Genomic DNA, 15,468 nt, shown 5'->3' with positions numbered 1-15,468 from the left:
CTGAGTCCCACCCCATGTGGCCAGCGCGCCCTGGGACAGTCCTGAGTTCTGGAGCGCTACCCCAATGCCCCGCCTCCAGGCCACGTGGAGCGGCTGCTGGACCCCGCCCCTGCAGCGTGCACCTGAGGCCACGGAAACCCCGGCAGAAGCTGCACGGAGCAGCTGCTGGCCCCGCCCCTGCTGTGCGTGCTGCCATTTTGTGATGGCGTGATGGCATGAGGGTCAATTTGCATATTACCTCATTATATAGGATTAGCTATAGATATAAGTTAGGCATAGATTACATCTAATGTATAATTATATTTAATTACATTGAATGTATAATATATGATTAAGATATATATCATGTGTACATGTAATGTATGTATATATATTACATGTGCATATATGTTATAGATCTATAACTATATCTGTATCTAACTACTATACTAACCTATTTATAATATATATAAATAGGTGTTATATATATATATATATATATATATATATATATATATACATATACACACCTTATCTATGTTTATATCTTAGTAACAAAGCAGTGAAGGTGTCTTTCATTTGTAACCTGGCTCTCATCCAGCCTCTACCCCTCAATGACTGTAGGGCCTTTAAAACAACGGTTCTCAACCTGTGGGTCGTGACCCCTTTGGGGGTTGAACGACCCTTTCACAGGGGTCGCCTAAGACCATGGGAAAACACATATATAATTACATATTGTTTTTGTGATTAATCACTATGCTTTAATTATGTTCAATTTGTAACAATGAAAATACATCCTGCATATCAGATATTTACATTACAATTCATAACAGTAGCAAAATTACAGTTATGAAGTAGCAACGAAAATAATTTTATGGTTGGGGGTCACCACCACATGAGGAACTGTATTAAAGGGTTGCGGCATGAGGAAGGTGGAGAACCACTGCTTTAAAAGGAAACTCGGTCTCTCTAGGCCACCGCTGGCTCGCCTGTGAAATGGGACCAAGGTTAGTCCCTGCCTCATAGGGTTCTATTTCCTGATAAATAAAAGCTAGGCTGCCAGGTTCAAATCTGCTCCTCTTGCTAGTTGCTGGACAAGCAGCTTAACCTCTTTGTGCCTCAGTTTCTCATCTGTACAAAGGTGGGGACAGTAATACCTCTGGTTGGAGACAGATGCGGAGTATGAATGAGTGAGTCTTACTTAGAAGCGTCCCCAGCACATCCTATAAATGCTTAAGACATATTAGCTACAAATAACAAATGTATGAATGTGCGCAGTACACAGTTCCTGGCTCACAGGAGACATATATGTCATCCATGTTAGTCATTATTGACAAGAGCAACAATTTTAAGTGTTCCCAGTCAAGAGCTAAATTCAAACCTTCAACGTCTTGGGCAAAGTCAGCCCCCACCAAGAAAAGAGGAACAGTGACCTCAACGCTATTTTTCGAATCGGTGCGTGTGGCTGCGCGCTGGGGAACTTGCTGCCTATTTGCGGAATGTTGCATCACATCGTTCACGCTGAGTCACACAGACCAGAAAGGCACCCGTGGCCACAGGACCGCAAATCCTCCCTGGGAACGTGTCCACTGCCCCGGTCCGGCCTCCCTGCCCGGTGAGCCAAGTCTTTGCCCAGGCTATGGTCCAGCTGGTCATTCCCTGTCCCACCCCTCACCAGGGCTCGTGACAGACCCCGCAAATCAGAGCCAGAGGAAAAGATCGCTGTAGAGGCCCTTACCCAACCCAGCCTGTCTGCTCCCCCGAGGAGCTGGGGGAGGAAAGCAGATGGGCTGAGAAGCAATTGGTCTCCCCGTCCTCTCGACAGATGCTGGGCACCATAAGAATTAATGGGCTGGAGATTCAGGTAAGAGCCATTCAGAAGCTCCCTGATTACTCCAAATACCGCTCTCTACAGGGGAAAAGGTTAATCGAAGCCCAGAACTGGAAGAGAGGCAATCCCGGGAGTGGAGGGAGAGAGGCTCCTGCACAGAGGAGGCCCTGGTCTGCCTCTGAAAGAGGAAATGGGCCTCGACAACCAGTTACTGGCACGGCCTGCTCAGGGCTCCAGGGCCTTGGCCAGCCCCTCCCCCAACCCCAGCTAAGGAGCTGGGTTTTTAAGTTGTTGTTTTTCATATATATTTTAACGCTGCATATCCTCTGCACTGTGGAGCCATAAATCTCTCAGGAACCGCCTTGGAGAGGTGTTTTCCCTGTCGCATCCACCGTGCACACGCTCGCTGGCACCGTGAGTCACCGCTCTGAGCGCAGTCATCACTGTCCACACAGACTCTGGGGATGAATGTGTCCTGGTCAGAGCCCAGAGGCGGGACCAGTCTGGTATTAACCAGGGAGGGTGGCATTTGAACATAAACAAGAGAACAAGGAAGAAACAACTCACTTTTCTACAAGGTCCCCATTGTAAATAAGCTGTCCGCAGAGCAAATGGGGTTACACCAAGGTTTCCCACCCTTGATGCTGCTAACATTTGGGGCTGGATAATTATTTCTTGTGCATTTGCAGGGTGATGAGCAGCCTCCCTGGCCTCTACCCACTAGATGCCAGTAGCACACCCCTGCCCCTGAGTTGTGACAATCAAATATGTCTCCAGACTCCACCAAATGTCCCCTGGGGGCGGGGGGAAGAGCGATAAATTTGCTCCCAGATGAGAACCACTGGATTAGACCGAGGCTACAGTCCAACTGAGCATGAGCCAGCTATTAAACTAACGACAACTATTAGCCGGATTTCCCACGTCACCCCCATTATCAGCATGACGTTGCCGAGACCCCAAAATTCCCTTGGTCCTGTCAACATGCTCGCCCTGGACTTTAGTGTGGCCCCACCCTGAACCCCCTTTTCTTCTCGTCCACTTCCTCAGTCCTTTCCCTTCCCCTCTGCAGGATAAGGTAACTCCTTATTCATCTTGACGTTCTGATGACACGAAGGCATCCGAGGCGCTCGAAGGAACTAACACTTTAATTGATCCTAAGGAAAACTGGCACTGTTTTTATAGGAAGCCAGATATAATATGCAAAAATCTCAGAACACCATTACCGCAGCCTCTTTGCCTGGTTAACTCTTTCTCAGCCGTAAGCTCTCAGCCCAAATCTTCCCTCCTCAGCTTGAAACTCACCTCTAGGGAGAGAGCTCCCTGAACAACCCCCCTGCACTGTGCCCACTCGCTCTCCATGCCTGTCTCATTTCTGTTCACTTATCACCCCCTGACAGGATGGGCGTTTCTATCTGTAAATTCACTGTGTGACTCCCCCAACCAGAATGGGTGTTCCATGGGCAGGGAACCCCCCGTCTTGCTCATTATTGTAACTTTACTTGAGCATCTCGCACAAGGCCTGGCCTCCTCCTGGCCCCCAAACTATTTATTGAATAAGCGAATGGGTGGATGGACTTACAACGGCATAACATCTAAAGTATTGATTTCCTTCCATCCCTACTCATTCTCCTCGTGAGCTCTGTTCACAATCCTTAGGGGCCCCAGCGTGGACTTTAAATGATACGAATGTAACTCTCTCCCCTTCTCCCCCAGTTAGCTGACCAAAGAAATTCAAGTGTCTGATTGGTCGTTGCAGGCTGAGCTGTCAGTTTTCCTCCTGATGCCCTGGACCTTTAGGTCCTGAGAGGGATCTCAAGTAAACCAAGGTCTGCTCCTGTCTAAGTGGGGCCAACTTCGCAGAGAGACAGACTGACAAATCTTTACTCGACGGAAGAGGTCCTTTATTACAGCTCCCAGGGCACCACCGTGTTTGCGTAGAGGCCAGTAACTAATTGACAGTGAAGCTGCTGGGGAGAAGGGAGGCAGAACAGCTAAAATTAAGTGACAAGCGGCCTTGTCAATTGCAGTGGATTCTGAAATGATAGACCATCAGGGGGGTCAATGAGAAAGAGAGAACCAAATAATGAGAATTCAAATTTTTCACAACACTATTGATGCACAAGGAGATGTTTCATTTTTGCTGCTTGCAAGTAAAGTTTGTATTGGGTCCTTTGCTTAAACCACTTTACCCACCAGTCCTATGGCAACCTATCTATCAAAGAACTACTCACTGTGCCCTAGCCGGTTTGGCTAAGTGAATAGAGCGTCGGCCTGTGGACTGAAGGGTCCCAGGTTCGATTCCGGTCCAGGGCACATGCCTGGGTTACGGACTCGATCCCCAGTAGGGGACGTGCAGGAGGTAGCTGATCAATCATTCTCTCTCACATTGATACTTCTCTCTCTCTCTTTCCCTCTCCCTTCCTCTGAAATCAATAAAAATATATTAAAAAAAAAGAACTACTCACTGTGTGGAGCACTGTATCTATTTATCTATAGATCTACATTCACCATCTACCTATTGCTCTTCCTATTTAAGTACATCTGTGGGTACTTGTGGAAAGCATCTTTCTTTTCTCTCTCCCTCCCTTCCTCCCGCCCTCCCTCCCTCCCTCCTTTCCTGTCTTCCTTCCTTCCTTCCCATGGACCTTGGGCAGTTTACATCAAGCCCGGCCCTCTAACTCTGCCTGAGCACTAGCAAATTCTTCTACTGGTCAAGACAACTGGAGAAATGGGTTAGAGGCTGAGAAGATAGATCCTCATGGCATATGGCTCTGAGTCTGACACCCTCCAACACTATATCCTTCCTGTGCAACCCTGGACAAATTATGTAACCTCTGTTCCTCATCTGGAAATTGGGGATCACAAGAGCACCTATGTAATTAGGGCACTGAGGGGATCCAATGGGAGAAGCCAGTTCTTGGCCCACGTCAGTGAGTGGGGATCATGAGAACGCCACCAGGCCGATAACCAAATTCCAACTCCTCTCAGGCTTTTTTTTTTCTTTTCCTTCCTAAGTCACCTGGTTCCTGGGTCACCGCCATCTGGGACGAGGGAAGCATTCACACTGCAGTCAGGCTTCCTTGGTGCCCCCCAGGGGCTGCCCGCTGAGGGGAAGCTGACACCAGGGATTTCAACCTTCCTCGGCTTCCTCCTTCTATTAATCTGGCCGTTAAGCAGCGAGTCCTGCTGATGCCAACAGATGCAACGCTCTGCTGTGCTACCGGCGAAGAGCAGGGCGTAGAGGAGCCCTCGGCAGCCCATCAATCCATCTCCCCCAACTCCGAACAGCTGCATGGGGCAGATTCGCCAAGCACCGGGGAGGGACGATGCAATGCACACCCGGAAGAGAGGGGGTGCATGGAGGGAAGGGCCCCTGGGTGGCCCGATGACTGTATGCGGGCTGGGCCCCGCACAAGTGAAGTCACTGGCGTGTGGTGTAGGGACGTGGCTGGCAGTGAAATAAATCTAAAAGGCTGGCCCACCTGTGGCACCGGCGCTGCAGGATGGAGCAGGTGACGCCTTTCTTAGGAGTTAAGGGCGCGCTGGGAGGGAAGGAAATGGGCGCTGACCAGAGGCTCGGCGGAGCAAGCACATCTGCCACTTCCTCTGCGTGGTTGGCTCTTCCGAGCTCAGGCACAGCTGCCATCTTGCTCGTGCCATGTGGGTAATATCTGGGGCACCACTTTCTGCCAGAAGACGCTTCCCTGCCCCTCCTGTCTGACCTGCCTGCGGCAGCTGAATAGGGTCCCGTCCTGACTCACACGATGGGCTGAGGCCCAGCACAAAGTAAGATCTGGCTGCAGGCTTGTGCCAACAGTTCAAAAAAACTGCACTTTGGTTGGGTTCCAGTGTCTCCTTAACATGGGAAACCAGAAGTCGGGGAAAGACGACAACATCCGACGGCTCCCCAGAGACCAAGAACCAGATGCGACTGATGGAGTGTTGTTTGGGGACAAATTGAGTCATTTCCCCAGGGGCGTGGCACAAATGCAGAAAGCCAGTCTCGTGCCATGGCTGGCTGCAGCGCGAGGCTCAGGCCCCCTGGGTAATGGCTGTGATTCTAAGAGAGGTCGCTGGGTAGGGGTGAGCTGTCACACTCACAGTGTGCCGGCCAAAGCCACTGGCACGTGACTGCTCTTTCCCATGGAGGTTCTGAAGGGCTGATTAGCCGGTTTCCATAGTGAAGGACTCAGGAGGGCCAAGGACAGACCATAGGGGGTAGTGCCACGCCACCCCCAGGAAGTGAGATTTGGCTTCTAGAATTCTTGACACAGACTATTTTCCCAGGGGGTGTTCCTGAGTTTAATGAGTTTTCCTGGTGGGGGGGAACTGGTAAAGAAGAGAAGAGCCATCATTTTTAAAATGCCCTGGAAGTTCGCTCACAATCCGCTGGGTAGCCTGGAGAGAGACCCATTTCCCAAAGTGCAGAACACCTACGTCTAAAGGAGTACCTTTCGATGCTTTTAGAGGCCACCCAAAGGAACTTTTAAATTTTATTGATTTAATATTGATTTTAATGTTTTGCAAAAGAAACTTAACTAGCACGCCAAACTTGTGATTTCACGGATATTTTTGCCGGAGACAGCGTTTGTCAAGCTTGGCACCATTGGCAATTTTAGGCTGGATAATTCCTTCCTGGGCAGAGGTCCTGTGCACTGGGGGATATTTAGCAGCACCCCTGGTCTCCACCTACTAGTTGCTAGTAGTAACCCATCCTACAAGGGGACATAACCCGAATGTCTTCAGACATGGCCTAATGCCCATTGGGGGTCAAAGCTACCCCTGATTGGGAACCATTAGCTTAAGATCAGTCTACTTCTGAAAGTGAAAAAAAAAATTAATTTAAGGAAAAACGTATATTTAGGTGATGTGATAGAACAGGTGTAATTTATCTATGCAAACATGGCTCAGGTGATAGGTGAATGAAGGAATGTGGAAAAGCCAGGCCAGAGGATGACCAAACAGGCAGAATGAACTGGGTCCTAAGCCCCTTGAACTCCCACCCATTGCTCTTTCCTGCCAGCTCTGTGGTCTGGTCACCCCTGAAGCCGATATAACTAAAAGTGTATGCTGGGAAATCCGAGGACAGAAGAACACAGAGAAACTCTGAGAATCCTCTCTCCCAACAATGTCTGGCCTTCCTGTCCTCTTTCTTTCTGTGGTGTTTTCTTCCTTTCTTTATCAAATTGAATTTATTGGCGTTACATTGGTTAATAAGATTAATAGGTTTCAGGTGTACAATCATCTGTATATTGTATTATGTGTTCACCACCCCAAATGAGGTCTCCTTCCATCACCATTTATCCCCCCCCATAACCTCTTCTACCTCCCATGATGCTTTCAGACACCTGGGTACACACGTGTGTGCACACACATACACAATCAGCTGTTGTGTGTGCACATGTGCGTACATGCACATGCCAACAGGACAGGAGGACAGCTTTTGTGTCTGTCCAGGCTTTCCGAGCCATGGAGCCAAGAGGATGCACAGATGCGCCCTGGAGAACTGATGCAGGGACATCAGTGCAGACATAAGTGACAAAGACCATGGGAAGGTACTGACCTGGGTCTCCAGGGTGATCAGCGGACTTGGGTGTGGGTCCTGTGGGAAGAAAGGAGAAAATACACATGAGTGGTGGGCAAATTTAACCTACTGCTCCAGCATCATTTAAACCAAAGCTGGATCTCTTCAGTGCTTAAGCCGCCCACAGGTAAGCCGCCCAACTCTGTCTCCCCTGTTCTGCAAGACACGAGAACAGAGTGGTCCAATCTCCAATGTCTCCCCAACCCCCCAGATGATTAAGGAGACTCAAGTTTTTCATTAAGAGGTGAAGGGGGCACCTGCATGGAGATCATGCAGAATGAGGAAGTGTAAAGAAATAAGAAACAAAGCATCCTCACTGAATATCTCCAAGGGCGTTCAAACTCTCTATGTGAAGGGAAAGCTGTCCATAAGAGAATGAGAAATAAACTTGAAAGAATATAAAGTCCCAATTAGGGGCAAGGCCACCAGCTTGTGTCTGATCTTGGAAAGACTGAAGGAAGAAACAAGACAAAGAGAAGAGCTTAATTCCTAGTCTGCAGAGCACATTCCAATGGGCTGGGAAGATCCTTTTCAGGAGAGAGAAGGCCAGAGAAAAGTCCGATTCATTCACTCTCTACAAAAGCCGATTGACTGAAAATGCCTGGTGGTCATGTCTCGGGTCATTAAACATGAACTCTTTGGGTGGGGGCCAGGGTGGGCACACAGAAGGAAGGGACGGATGGGAAGGAGGTAGTGGTTTTCAGCAAGCAGCCTCCAAGAAAAACAGGAAACCCAGCACATAAAGGCTATTTTTGTCTGCACAATGTTGGCTCTGATCTTAACCATCTTGGATTTGTAACTCTGGGAAAGCAGCCTCAAGCTGCCTCTTACAGAGAATGGGCATGACGTGCAAACTCAGTTGGACGCTTTGCTTTATCCAAGCAGGTTTTCCAACACAGGCTTCGAGGAAGCCATGCAAATTAGCACCAGCTCACTGGACTGTATGGTGAACAAGAAAGAACACGTGTAGTAATCATGCCATATTTGTCCTCTGTGTCTAACTTATTCACTTGGAGTAATGTCCTCAAGGCTCATCCATGTTGTCACATATGACAGGATCTCCTTTTTTAGGGCTGAATACTATTCCATTATATGCACATACCACATTTTCTTCTATCATCCATCAGTGGACATTTAGGTTGTTTCCTTATATTGGTTATTATAAATATGGTTTCAATGAACATGGAAGTTTAGATATGATTCCACTTATATGAGGAATCTAAAATAGTCACACCTGTAGAAGCAGAGAGTAGAATGATGGTTGCCAGGGGCCGGGGGAAGGAAACTGGGAGTTGCTGTTCAATGGGTTTAGAGTTTTAACTGAGCAAGATAATAAAGAACCTCTAGAGATCTGCTGTACAACACTGTACCTATAGTCAACAATACATATTGTGCACTTACAATTTTGTCAATAGGGTAAATCTCATGTGAAGTATTCTTAGCACAATAAAATAAAGGACTAAAAGATTAATTGAAACATTTTGAACCCCTACCCTAGATGAAAGGTCACTTTCTGGAGCACTCCTCTGTAGTACCTTTACAATGATGCCTATCAACACTAATAAAAGAGAAAAATGGTAATTGGCGTACGATGATACCCTTTTCATTGGCTAATCAGGGCTATATGCAAATTAACTGCCAACTATGATTGGCAGTTAACTGCCAACTAAGATTGGCAGTTAACTGCCAACAAGATGGCAGTTAATTTGCATATGTAGGCACAATGCAGGGAGGCGAAAGGGAAAGCAGGAAGAAGCCCCCTGCCACTGACAGTGATCGGAAACCCAGGGGGGAGCTAAGAGCTGGGGGGCAGGGCAAAGGCGGCCCTGGGGCCGCCTTTGCCCTGCCCCCCAGCCATGATCGGAGAATCAGGCGCCTTTGCCGCCCTGGCCAGTGATAGCAGGAAGTAGGGGTGGAGCCAGGGATGGGAGCTGGGCACGGTCGAAGCTGGCAGTCCCGGGAGCTAGGGGTCCCTTGCCTGGGCCTAAAGCGGAGCCCACGATCGCGGGGCCGCTGCAGCTGCGGGTCCCCGCTGCCCGAGCCGGACGCCTCAGCCAGAGGCATTAGGCCTGGGCAGGGGCGGAGCCTGCAACCGCGGGGAGTTGGGGGTCCCCTGCCCAGGCCTGACACCTCTGCCGGATGCCTCAGGCCTGGTCCAGGGGCCGATCCGGTGATTGGTGATCGGAGGTTGATGAGGGTCAGCTCCTCTGGCTGAGGCATCAGGCCTGGGCGGGGGGCGCAGCCGGGGATTGGGGGGATATGATGGTCCCCTTGCCCAGGCCTGAAGCCTGGGTCAGAGGCGTCAGGCTTGGACAGGGGGTGGAGCAAGTGATCAGAGGGAGATGGGGGTCCCCTGCCCAGGCATGATTCCTGGGCATGGGGCCGATCCTGCGATTGGAGGGTGATGGGGGTCAACGCCTGAGGGCCCCCAGTATGTGAGAGGGGGCAGGCTGGGCTGAGGGACACTCCCCCCCACACACACACCCAGTGCACGAATTTCGTGCACCGGGCCCCTAGTCTATATATAAAAGCCTAAGCGACCGGCCGACCAGCCAACCGGTCAGTAGCTATGACGTGCACTGACCACCAAGGGGGCAGACGCTCAACGCAGGAGCAGAAACCACAGGCATGGAAACATGGAACAGACTGATGAATCTCAGAGGGAAGGGGGGAGAGGGGAGGGCAGGGAAAGGTTAACCAAAGATCTTATATGCATATTAGAGGCCTGGTGCACGGACTCATGCACCGGTGGGGTCCCTTGGCCTGGCCTGCAGGGATTGGGCCCAAACTGGCTCTCCGACATCCCCTGAGGGGTCTCAGATTGTGAGAGGGTGCAGGACAGGCCGAGGGACCCCACCGATGCATGAATCCGTGCACCAAGCCTCTAGTTTATAAAAATTCTGATGAGTATAAGAGCCATGAGCCCAGGGACATTCTGAGCTCTGGTCAGAACTAACTTTTCTTTTAAGATGAAGGGCTCTTCTCCCCCAATTCTATTCCTGAGCCCAATAGCCAGCATTTTTCAATGGTGCAGCTCAACTGGAATTGCCAGGGGAACATCTAATTTCCACACTCCACCCAGGCACTGAATACTCCTCATACCTAGGAAAATGCTGAGGGGAACATTTCTTCCACTCTCCCCCTGGGGACTTGGGAGAATCTTGGAGGGAATATTTCAGGCTTCTCTCTTCAAACCTCTACTAGCTCCTTCCCAACCATGAAGAGGTGGCAGCCATGATGGGTGAGAACCTTCACCGAGACCCTTTTTTCGAGCAAACAGGTTCACTGGTCCAGCTGTCCTTCACGGAGCCCCTCTATCCGGCCCCTTTATCACTGGTACATAGGGAGAGTTGGCCCTGTACTTCCAGATTCCCCACGTTAAGCAAGCACACTTGGCAGGGCCCATTTTTGTCTTCAGGAGGCAAGGCCATCGTCCTGGTGTGTGACAGGCAGCGTGAGTCAGATCTGGCATGCAGCTTAGGCAGTGAGAGCATGCTCCGCCTGCTCTCCAGCTCAGAGGAGTCTGTGTCTGTCTCCCCATTCAGATCCCGCCATCGAGACTGTGACTAGAAGACAAGAGGCTGCATCTGAGATTCAAACCTTAGCCTCATTCTCTAAGCCACATCCTTGCAAAAGCACTGCACTGGGGTGTTGGGTGCGTGCCCAGGTTAATTAAGTTGTACTTCACAGCCTATTTGGCCATTGTTTGGGGCTTATGCTTCATTGCCCAGGATCCTGAGGGGGTAAAGAGGGGAAAATGCCATCTCGGGCCCCTAACTTCACTGGAAAAGACCTTCCTTGAGAAACCTCTGTTAATTGTGGTGATAAAACCCAGGGCCTGATCTCTGGATAGAGTGATCCAGCAACTCTTTATTTGATGCTCCCAGATCAGAGACCCTATGGGCACAAGGTCAGGGGTCCAATATCCATTAAAAAGCTTTTGGAAGACAAAAGTACAAGTGCTCTCTATTTAGCATTTGAGTTAATTACCTCGCCAAGAAGATGAAGTACTCACTAGTGGCCAGTCATTCACACTAGGATTCACTTGTCCACAGACTTTTGCTTCCCCCACCCCGCACCCCCTCCCCTGCGCATTTGAAATATAGGGCTCTCCCTACAGAGGCGCATCTGGAGGATTCAAGGTATGACTCCGTAGTGGTGAGGTCTCACTTGCAGCAGCATCTTCCTTAATTGGAAAGGCTAACGAAGTGGAACCAGGTCGATGACGCTGTCTGCCTAATCCATCCTGTGGGTCTCAATTGGGACTCTTTGCTTTACAGTAGAGTAAACTCCTGTCTGTCAGAGGAAAGGCTCCGAAAGACCAAAGGGGAATCTGTGATGCGCTGCGATGCTACCCTGGAGTGCTTTTAGAATCTTAATGCGGGTACTGGACCAGGGAACCGCCTGCTAAAGCAAGGAAAGCCCTTTCACAGCAGGTATTGCCACGGCTAAACTGGGGAAGTCAAATGGAGAACTAGGTGGGCTGGATTTGTGGTCCTCACTCGCCACCCCTCCCTGTATCCAGACTCTCCGGTCCTGTGACTTTGTATTTCTTTGCAGGATACGCTTCCTCCTCCTTTGACCTCAGCCTTGCCCATTTGACTTGCTTTGTCCAACGGGAGGTTAGCAGATATGACATAAGCAGCAGCTTGAAATGTGCTTGTGAGATTGAGCATCACCTCTTGAGCTTTTGCCATCAGCACAAGAACACGCCCCAGGAAGATGCTGGTCCAAGGAGGATGAGACACACGGAACAGACCTGGACTCAACCTATAGCTTGAATCCAAACCCAGCCGACATCAGCCATCCCTCAGACAACCTTCAGACACAGAGAGAACACACAGGGTGGGGCAACAGGAGGTTTACAGTTGTGAGTACATGAAACACGGTTTATTCTTATATTACTATTTATTAATTACTGTATTATTTTCCATTTTTGCCCCAACCTGTATATTTATTTTAACCTACTGAGTTTCAGGGTGGCTTGTTATATAGTGAGAGCCTCGTTTTATTGTGTTTAATAGATACTGTGTTTTTACAAATTGTAGGTAAGACTCTCTCCCAGCAAAAGGATTATGACTTGCTGAAGGCTCAGATGATGGTTAGCATTTTTAGCAATACAGTATTTTTAATTAAGCTTTGTACAGTATCTTTTAAGAATTACTATAACATACTTAATAGACTACAGTAAAATGTAAACATACTTTTATGTGTACTGGGAAACCCCAAAATTCGTATTTCAGAGGTCCAGAACCAAATCTGTATCTTTGAGGTACACCTGTATGGCATTAACCACTAACTGATATACTTTCCAAATATTGACTTTCATAGAATCAGTATGTATTGGGAAAACACTCCAGCCTTGGAAATGAAATGATACAGACTCCCTAAGTCTGCAAATGTGTCCCAGGGACACGAAATAACTATAACTAATAGCTATGATTTATCACGAACCTACCATGTGCAGGCTCCATGCAAGGTGTACATCACACCAAGCAAAGAAAGTCTTGACCACCAGGATCTAGTTCTACCCGTGAGTTAGCCTTCAGCCCTCTTTGCCACGGACACCAGTCCTCCCACATTTATTTAGATTCCATTACAACACTAATGGAAACTGTCACTCAGAATCCGCCTGTCCCGAGATAAAGACAGTTTTCCATCCTCTGGTTTAGTCTACACTTAACCAAGGTTAAGGATAATCATAAATACTAGTAATAATTAGTAACTTACTAGGGTGATAATTAACTAATAACTTGTAAGTTCTTACCATGTTCCTGGCACTGGCTTAACGTCTATAGATATATCATTCCATTTACCCCTTACAACAATATGGAGGCGGATACGACCATTGTTCCCACTGGGAGATGGGTAAACTGAAGACCAGAGAGACTGGGTAGCCTGTCTCAGGTTGCAGAGAGAGTGCTGGAGTCTGGATTCGATCCCAGCGCCCTGCCTGGAGAAACCTGTGCTCTGCTGTATTATAGGGGTTCCACTGGAGAATACAGTCCCACCTCAAAGTCACCCTGCAACCTGGACAGTGTCTATCATTAGAATCCAAGGCACCACCTTAACAATTACTGGAATTCGTTCTTAGCATCTATCTTTTTTTATGTTTTGTTTTGTTTGTTTGTTTATTAATTTCAGAGAGAGAAAGGGAGAGATAGAAACATCAATGATGACAGAGAATCATTGATTGGCTGCCTCCTGCACCACCCCCCCCCCCCCCCACTGGGGATCAAGCCCGCAACTCAGGCATGTGCCCTGACGAAGTATCGAACCGTGACCTCCTGGTTCATAGGTTGATGCTCAACCGCTGAGCCATGCTGGCCAGGCAGCATATGTCTTTTTTAAAAAAGGAGTGGACATGGTTGATGGAAATGAGAACACGTGTAATGACTAAAAACAGAACCCAGTCTCTGTGCCACAGCAGGAAACTGTGTAGAGTCAGTCACATCCATCCACACCTGTTTACTGAGTTCCAATTCAGTGGCTAGCGCTATGCCTGGCGGGCACCAGGAAGGAGCCGGAAATGAGTTTAAAGTGACTCTGTGTACACTTGTACTCCCAACGCTCACTGTTTAAATAGGAGGCGGGAGCCTGATCACAGGTCCTGAACAAATGGAACTCGTTTGCACCTCTCGAGTCTTGCTTGCCAGACCAGGAAGGCAAAAGGAGACATATGTAAAACTTTCCAGTGGTTCTCAACCTTCTGGCCCTTTAAATACAGTTCCTCATGTTGTGACCCAACCATAAAATTACTTTCGTTGCTACTTCATAACTGTAATGTTGCTGTTATGAATCGTAATGGAAATATCTGATACGCAGGATGGTCTTAGGCAACCCCTGTGAAAGGGTCGTTCGACCGCCAAAGGGGTCCTGACCCACAGGTTAAGAGCCGCTGCTTTAGGCAATAAAAATAATAATAATAATAATTTTTAAAAAAAGACCAGGAAGGCAGAATCAAATGTTTTTGAGCCCATGCAGGCCAAAGGCCTAATTTTAACAAGCGATTAATTTTCATAAGAAAGTAGGAGAGAAGGAGGACTGGGTCCATGGTCATTCCATGTGTGCGTCAGACATTTGCCTCTCCGGGTGGGTGCTGACCCTGAGCTAGGCCCCGCAGTTGGCAGGGGCCTCTCCTCCCTTGCTCTGAGGATGTAAGCCAGCATTTGCTCTTGGGTGTGAGCCATGGCTTTGGTGTGGAAGTGACAATCCTGACTCAAGCCTTCGGGGCCAGACTTCCCTCTGGGGCCTACCAAGTCGGCAGGTAGACAATGGACCCCTAAGGTACCACCCTGCGCAGACACACCCAGGAGGACCCTTCAGCAGGCTGCAGGGCGCATTCTCCCCGAGAGCAGTCTGATCAGTGGCAGGGGTAGGAAGCTCCCACCATCAGGACCTTGTACCTTACACTTCGTCACCATCAAACACCAGGAGCCTCCGGACGGGCGATGAACCCTTCATGGGGTCAGAGACTGGAAGGAGCACAAACTCTCCCGCCTGCTGGAGAAGCGGCTCATAAGAGACCACCAAGTGGAAGGTGTTTGAAAGGTAAGCCCGAGACCCGTCTGGACGCCGTCACTTGTGCCATGGGCCTGGCGCAGGGCTGAGAAGTAACACTCGGTCGAAAAGAGTGTGGGTTGCGGGGCGGCCCCAGGTTTAAATCGTGTGTAACCACTATAATAATCTCCTCAGGCTGCTGTAACCAAAACCGTGAACTTTGAGGCTTATACAACAGAAATGTATTTGCCCACAGTTCTGGAGGCTGGTAGTCCAAGATCAAGGTGCTGGCAGGGTTGTTTTCTTCTGAGGCCTCTCTCCTCAGCGTTGGGAAGGCTGTCTACTCATAGTTCTCAATTCTCTCCTCCAGGTGTGAGTACCCACGGTGTCTCTGTGTGTCCAAATTTCCTCTTCTTATAAGGACACTAGTCGGATTGGATTAGGGCCCACTCTCAGGATCTAATTTTAAGTTAATCACCTATTTATTTTTTAAGTTATTATTTTAATATACTTTTATTGATTTCAGAGAGGAAGGGAGAAGGGGAGGGGAGAGATAGAAACATCAATGATGAGA

At 48.9% G+C, this 15,468-nt stretch overlaps 1 protein-coding gene across 1 annotated transcript in view; it reads right to left on the bottom strand.

Annotated features, from left to right (window-relative positions):
• XYLT1 (xylosyltransferase 1) overlaps positions 1-15,468 on the bottom strand; it is a 311,677-nt gene that overhangs the window by 207,331 nt on the left and 88,878 nt on the right. The window contains exon 2 of the mRNA XM_059693287.1: positions 7,374-7,412. Coding sequence (XP_059549270.1) covers positions 7,374-7,412 — 39 coding nt within the window. The remainder of the gene's footprint in view (positions 1-7,373; positions 7,413-15,468) is intronic.

This window comes from Myotis daubentonii, chromosome 4 (assembly GCF_963259705.1).
Source record: "Myotis daubentonii chromosome 4, mMyoDau2.1, whole genome shotgun sequence".
In the NCBI taxonomy this organism is placed as follows: Eukaryota; Metazoa; Chordata; class Mammalia; order Chiroptera; family Vespertilionidae; genus Myotis; species Myotis daubentonii.
Note: the sequence above shows the minus strand (reverse complement) of the source record. Positions and strands in the feature narration are given on the sequence as shown.